At 39.2% G+C, this 7,337-nt stretch overlaps 1 protein-coding gene across 1 annotated transcript in view; it reads left to right on the top strand.

Annotated features, from left to right (window-relative positions):
* Positions 1-6,543, top strand: part of LOC111865078 — a 42,342-nt gene extending 35,799 nt beyond the window's left edge. Inside the window, exon 7 of the mRNA XM_023852807.2 lies at positions 5,084-6,543. Within this exon, the coding sequence (XP_023708575.1) occupies positions 5,084-5,214 (131 nt within the window). The 3' untranslated portion in view covers positions 5,215-6,543. The remainder of the gene's footprint in view (positions 1-5,083) is intronic.
* The last annotated feature ends 794 nt before the right edge of the window (positions 6,544-7,337 follow it).

The raw sequence follows: 7,337 nt of genomic DNA, 5'->3' as shown, positions 1-7,337 counted from the left end.
ACAGAGTGTGCGTGAAATTGATGAAGATTGTCAAAAGACCATTGACCAACTTTCTGAGGAAACGAACATCTCATGGAGCACGGTCCAGCGAATTTTAACCGAAGGTTTGCACATGAGATGGGTGTCTGCAAAATTTGTTCCTTGCTTGCTCAGAGATGACCAAAGAGAAAACCGCATGAATGTTTGCCGCGACTTGAAGAGTGAAGTGCAGTTTTCCCTAACAGAAAGCAAAATTTCGCGCACACTCTTTGTTCCTTCCGGTCGGCGATCTCACTAATCGCCAACGAGTTGAAACAGGAACGCACACAACAGAGCACCACAGACAAACCACTTAACTCAGACTGACGCCAGCTCACTAACAGTTGCGGGAGACCCCCAGCTAACACCACCTAGCAGCACAACTCGTAACTACAAAGCATGCGCGCGCAACAGGTCGTTTCCGGTTATTTTTGGGTCCCCCTTCGTATAGTAAGTATCTTATTGAGCTAGCTGCATATTTTAGCCCTGAGTTCATCATCATCTTGTAAGAAACATCTGCTATTGAAAGCTCATAAACCTTACTCCTGAGATTTGGATATTTAAATTTACAAACCTTAATACAGTATATTCCCCATTATAAGTGAGTGAATTCTCTGGCTTCCAGCTTGTCCATGTGCCTTCTGGGGTGCATTCACAATCATTTGGAGCACCTATGAAGATCGCTTAGACTCTTTGTCTTTACATATGAAAGAAGTTAAGAATGGCTGGCCAGATTTTAATGAAATGTGATATTGGAACATTTCACCTGAAATTGCCAAACCATTTTAATTTTCATTTCAGTCTGGACAGTTCTAATGACTGCTTTACATGAAGACCTATGTGTTTTTCTGCATGTCTGTCTTACATAACTCACTAATTTAATGGAAAAAGGTTTGGTTGTCAACAAAATAATATTTGATTATGAGAATTACAAGGACATAACTTTTTAATACTAACAGTTTTAATGTTTGACATATTTTAACATGCAAGATTATTTTAATGTACATTAATTTTAACTTTATGGCATATACACAAGTGCACTATATGACTGTTATGCATTGCACCAATATGGATCCATTCAGTTAACTACAGAACTACCTGATGATGGTCTCTTGAAGACTGAAACATGTAGTAGCCACTGAAATAAACAAATTGTTAATAATTACCTTGGTTTTTTAATTAAATGTTGTGTCAGTGCCCAAACCCTTTTCTATTATGATACACAACAGGATGCATACAATGAAGATAACTCACTAAATATTTTTTGGAGTGAAAAATGTTCTGAGCAAAAGTTGCAGAGAAAAATGAAACATGCTCGTTTTCTGTTCAATACATTTTTTCCATAAATCTAATTGTTTTTAAGATAATGTCATTGTGTGGTGTATGTACATTTTGGAGTTTTTGTATTCATACTGTGGTCTCACAATCACACCTGAAGATTATCGCTGGATTATTTGTGTTTTTTGATTATTCATTTGTTTTTTTCTCCTTCACTAGCATGGATAATTGAGAGTATACTGTGAATGTAAAGTTGTCACTATGTTGAATTATGCACCACACCAACCATGAAGGTGTACTGGAGAGTATAGGTATAACTTCTTGCATTCTTAACCTTTTCATTAGATAGAGGTGGTTGGTCAGCTTCCATGGCCTACCCCATTACTTTTAGGGTACCCATAGGATAGGAGGCTGAGTGAGCAGGAGAACTGGTCTGGTCCTATTGGGAACTGAACTCTGTTTGTCTGGTCATCCACCTCCTATCATAGTCACTATATAAGGTTCTATTCGAAAGTTCCTAGACTAGGTCAAAAAAAAGAAATGATGGCTTAATTTACTCAATTTTGGCTGCCCATCTCCTTCAAAATAATCTCCCTGGGAACGTATACAGCAATCCCATATTTTTTTCCACACTTCAAAAGCACTGTGGAAGTATTTTCCTTAATGCTGTCGAGTACCGCCTGTGATTCTCTTTGGAAGTCATACATTGTTCCAAAATTTCGTCCCTTCAGTTTCATTTTCAGTCTGGGAAACAGCAAAATCACAAGGGCTAAGTCCGAGGAGTAGGGAGGATGGGGAACGATAACCATGTTTTTGTTTGTCACAAACTCTGTGGTTTTCAGGGACATGCAGGCGGTCACATTGTCATGATGAAGGAGCAGTGAGATGCATGTTCAAATTTTCTGTTAAGATCAGGCAAACTCTGTAGCTGATCCCAGCCGTGTCTGTGAACTCATGGATTGTTTAGCAACTGTCATTGTGGATGAGTTCATGAAAATTGTCAACATTTCCTATCGTTTTGCTGGTGCTTTGTCGCCCTGAACATTTCTCATCTACAGCTGATACTTCACCATCCTTGAAACGTGAATGCCTCTCAAAAAGTTCTGTCCAGCTTAAAGAATATTCTCCAGAAGCCTCACAAAGCATTTCAAGTGTTTCAGTAGTGGATTTACTGAGCTTGACACAGAATTTGATGCAGACACTTTGCTCGATTTTACCGTCCATCACAGACAAAACAAAATATGAAGTCAAAAGAGCACTCGTATAAAAACATTGAGTGTACACAGCGCGGTGTCATGTGGGAGACTGATACAATAGGCTTTCGGAAGTGTGACCTTGGCCTCCCCTCTCATTTTCTTTCACAAAGGTAGTTACAACAATAACAGTCTGGGAACTCTCTGATACTACCTTGTGCTGATTGAGCAATTCCAGCTCTAGGGTTATCGTAATGCAGTTTTACCATAGATGATTGGAGTTGTTTTGTGATGGTCTTTGCATGTATATATGCTGCAAATATCATTATTGTCAAGGGCCTTATTTTCTAATTAATTTTCTTGTTACAGATTTCACCATTACAAAAATTTTGATTTAGTGAATTGAAATTGATGCATGTTAATTATGAATTTTATTTTTAATCAAATATTTTTCGGCTAGCATAGTGGGTTGAGGCACAGTGCTACAAGCTGGAAGGTCATGGACTTGATTTCTGGTGAGGTAATTGGATTTTTCAATTTAGCTATTCCTTCCAGCCACACTATGACCCTAGAGCTTACCTGGCCTCTAACAGAAATTAGTACTAGTAATCTTCCTGGGGGTAGTGGTGGCCAGTCCATAAGGCTGACAACCTCACCACCATCTGTGAGCCGATTTTCTAGAAAATGTGGGAGCCTTGATGTCCCACAACCCTATGGGCCTCCACAGCCTGTTACAAGGAAAGCTTTACCTTTACCTTATACATTGATGGGATTTGACAGTGAAGTAAGATCAGAATTAAACTTTTAACTGCCAAGAATTTATGTCAGGCCATCCTCCATTGCTAGGTCCTTTCTACTTTTTTTTCTTTAAGTCTTATGGCAAACACATGATTGCAAAAGCTATGTCAGTTCTTCCATAGGTGGCATTGTATGATACTATTAGCTATAACCTAGGCCACGCCATAGCTCAAGCGGTTAATCGCCGGCTTCCCACTGCGGCAGCCCGGGTTCAATCCCGGATCTGGTCAAGTGGGATTTATGGTGGATAAAGTGGCACTGAGGCAGGTTTTCTCCGAGTACTTTGGTTTCCCCTGTCAGTCTTCATTCCACCAAATTCTCCATCACCTGGGGCAGGCTACAATAGGCCAATCAGTGGTCACCATGCCGAGTGGACCCAGTTTGACTCCACCCCCCACTAAGCGAATTAAAAAAAATTAGTAGAGTGTGGTTCAAGGTTGACTTGGATTTTTTTCAATACAAAAAGAATGTACATGCCCAAGTTGTCAGACCTCACTTCTTTTCTCGTTGTTCCCCCTCTAACACATTTTTTCCACTGTCCTGGAAAGTTACTAATGTCAACAGCATTGAGTTTTATGCTTACTGTATAGCCAGTTCAGGACATTGGTTTGAGTTCGTCACCAATTAGAAATTTCTCTCCTAGTGCACCTTCATTGTGCCAAACAAATGAAAATCACCGAGATTAAGTCAGGGCTTTAAAGATGGTGGTTCATGATTTTGCAGCCCATTGTTGCCATTGTTGCATTCATCTGCTGTATTTGGACAAGTATTGTCATTCAGTAGGAAGGTTTCTGATGGTTCCAAGGTTTTTTGTACTGAATCATTTGGTGTGCCTCATTGTAAAGCAAGTTTCTGTAATACTGTATACTAATTGTTGCACCATGTGGAAGAAAATCAACATTAATTACTTCTCCTGCCCAAAACATGCTTGCCTTGATTTTGTCAGCTGACAGTCTCTCTTGAAATTTTTGGAGTAGTGGAGATCCTTTGTGATTCCATTTTATGCTGGGCCACTTTGACTCTGTAATGAAGTGAGTGGAGCACCCATGTCTTGTCTCAAGTCACTGTTCACTCTAGGAATGCGTTTCTCTCCCATACAATCTGGTGCATATGTCCAGCAGATAGAGACATGCTGTGTCTTCTGTTTGAGTATGAACATCTTTCTGACACACTGGATGCAGACTTTCTTCAACAATAAGTGTTCATGAATGTTTCAACACTTATACCACTGCAGTATAATGCACTATAATTTATCTGTTTCTGAAAATCAGCTCTTCAGTAAAACACATATTCACATCACATACATCTGTTGGCTGCATGTGACCATGCAGTAGATTTAAGACTTTTTTTGTCCTTTAGAAAGCTTATTATGCCAGTTATAAACATAGCATATCACAGGCTCTGTTCCTGATACTGGTCATTTAACCTGTGGAGAAATTCTGCTGGTTTCACTTTCACTTTCATTAAGAATCATTAAGAATCTGATTATACAGCACTGTACGTGGCTATCTGCCAGGCAGTGTTACCACCTGTTATCCATAAAAGCTGTTTTTTTGTCTGGTGTCTGGTGAAAAAGAATATCCAGGTTAATGTCTGCCCTTGTAGTCGATAAACTATGTTGATAAGGGAGCTAAAGATGGTAAGTAGGGAAGCATGTACATATGCTGTACTATAGTAGTGCAAAGGAATGAGGGTGTTATTAGCACAGTGCCAATGTAGCAGCATCTAGCAATGAAAGAGTGAAATGCACTGTAAGCTACTTTTCATTGCTGTGTACATTTTTCATTTTCTTTTAGGTGATGTGGATTCAGGTGATGAAACACCTCACCATAACCGCAATACACCATCACAGCATCATCCTCGTGCTGTGAGACTTCGGCCCTACCGGGGTTATGTGAGACGGGATCTACATGAAACTAAGTTGTGATATTATTTTGTCAGACCTGTCCTTAGACTTACAATTATCCATATCTTGTCTTGGTTTACTGACCGTGTGCTTCACATACTCTGTTTTTCATGTGTTTCCAAACCAAGCAATTTATTTTTGTATTATACAAATACATATACCGACTACAAGAATTACTTCTTCTTCACCTGGAATATGGTTTCTTTCTCCATCAGTAAATTTTAAACAAATAACATTAAAATTAAGAAATTAAAATTTACTCATGTAACTGAAAGAAAATTGGGAATGAGGATTTGAATCATGAACAAAAACTCATCTGAAATACTTGCACATCACTTTAACATGAAAGGCAGCCGTACATATTGACAAGAGTACAGAGTGTATTTCATACTATTTGTGGGTTTTCTGCTAGAAATGTGGTAGGAGAAAGAAACAACAAAGGTTACATTTTGTATGCAATACTGTCTGCTCTATAAGCCAGGATGCATCATACCTTGTGTAAGCAAGTTCGCATTTCCCATCTGTGTATGAATGCCAGAAATATGTTGAAAATAGAATCTAGTAACTTCTTGTAGTGACATAATGTGACGATGACACGCCCTTGTTCATATATTGGATGGAGTATATGTATATTGATTGTTTGAAAATGTTGGTGTATGTACTTGTATGGGTCCTGCAATTATTGTGGTAATGGTGCATCAGTGATATGATGATAACCAAAGATGTACTAATCAGATGACAGTTTATTGATGTGTTCCCACACTTATTAGATTGGCAAAATAGTCATCATGCCAAGAATATTTTTGTGAGATAGTGCTCTAAATAATCTCATTGCCATGACATGGTCCCAGTGATAGTATAAGATATCATCTCAGGTACCATTTACTGTACTGCAGAATCTGTAGAATATCTTTTAAAGTCAGATGTTGAAGACAGGAATATCATGCAGAAAAATCTTCCGTGCACCTTACCAGACTTGGTATGAGTCTTCTTACCTTTGGATCCAAATGTAGTTTATATGCAAGGCTCTCACAGTTGTGAATGTTAAGATTGTAATCTTCTGGGATGTGGCACTGTGTAGTGTGCTATATCAGCGCCAACATTTTGGAGGAAGCACATTTCTCCAAACTATTGGCGCCTATCTCTCAGACAGAATGTTCCCACATCCTTTAAGACAATAATCCTAACAAAAAATATAATTTATATGTAGTATAGTTGTCCCCGTGCTTAAGTAATTAAGCACAACACTATGAAGGCATACGCTGGAGTGGATGTATAGATCACGTTTTCTTGACCTTGGCCAGCTGGAGTTGAGCGGTCGGCTTCATGCCCCAGCTGCTTTACACCTGGGGAAAGAGCCAATGGAACCCATTGGATAGGAGGCTAGGTTGGCCCCAGAGCTGGACGGTGTGGGGACAAGAAAATTCTTGACTCTACTGGTGCTTGAACTCCGACCCCTCAGTTGTCCAGCCTTCAGCCAGTCACTATACCGACTGTGCTGTCCTGGCTCCCTATATGTAATATAATGGAGAGTTATAGAATTTCTTGCTTCAGGAAACACTTGAAAATTCTTTAACTAGTTTTTGTTTCTTTCATCCCTTGCCTTACTTTCATTGATCCCTGTGTGTATGTACAGACTCATGTTGCCTTTGCATGATACCCCTAGTGTGTTATATCTTATCATATTGGAAGACATGCCACTTTTTGCCTCTTCATGATCCTTGTGAGTGTGTTAAATCAAATTGTAATATTTATCATGTTTTTGAATGTTCACTGTCCTACTGTCAGTAGCCAATTAATATCTTGTTCACTACTTTCTTTTTACAAATGCTGTACTCCTTTTTGCACTCACAAACTTGTGTCTTGTACTTCCACCTTTGAAATAACTTTTTGTCTTGCAGTGTACACTTTAATGTATGTACACATCTTTCCATTACACGCACCCCTCTCTTGCATTCGTCAGACTCAACTGCACGGGTCCACTCGGCTCTACTGCTTTGCTTCTGCTATGCTGAACCTCACAGCCGCAATTTTATGCCAGTTAAAACTTTGAGAAAATTCAGGCCATAATATGAATGGGTGATTCTTCACTTGTCTTCAGGGAATGAGAACAAGAAGGGGGGATGGTGATTTTTGAAGCTTCA

Source organism: Cryptotermes secundus, unplaced genomic scaffold (assembly GCF_002891405.2).
Source record: "Cryptotermes secundus unplaced genomic scaffold, Csec_1.0 scaffold1654, whole genome shotgun sequence".
NCBI classification, from domain to species: Eukaryota; Metazoa; Arthropoda; class Insecta; order Blattodea; family Kalotermitidae; genus Cryptotermes; species Cryptotermes secundus.
This window is presented reverse-complemented; position numbering and strand designations above follow the sequence as displayed.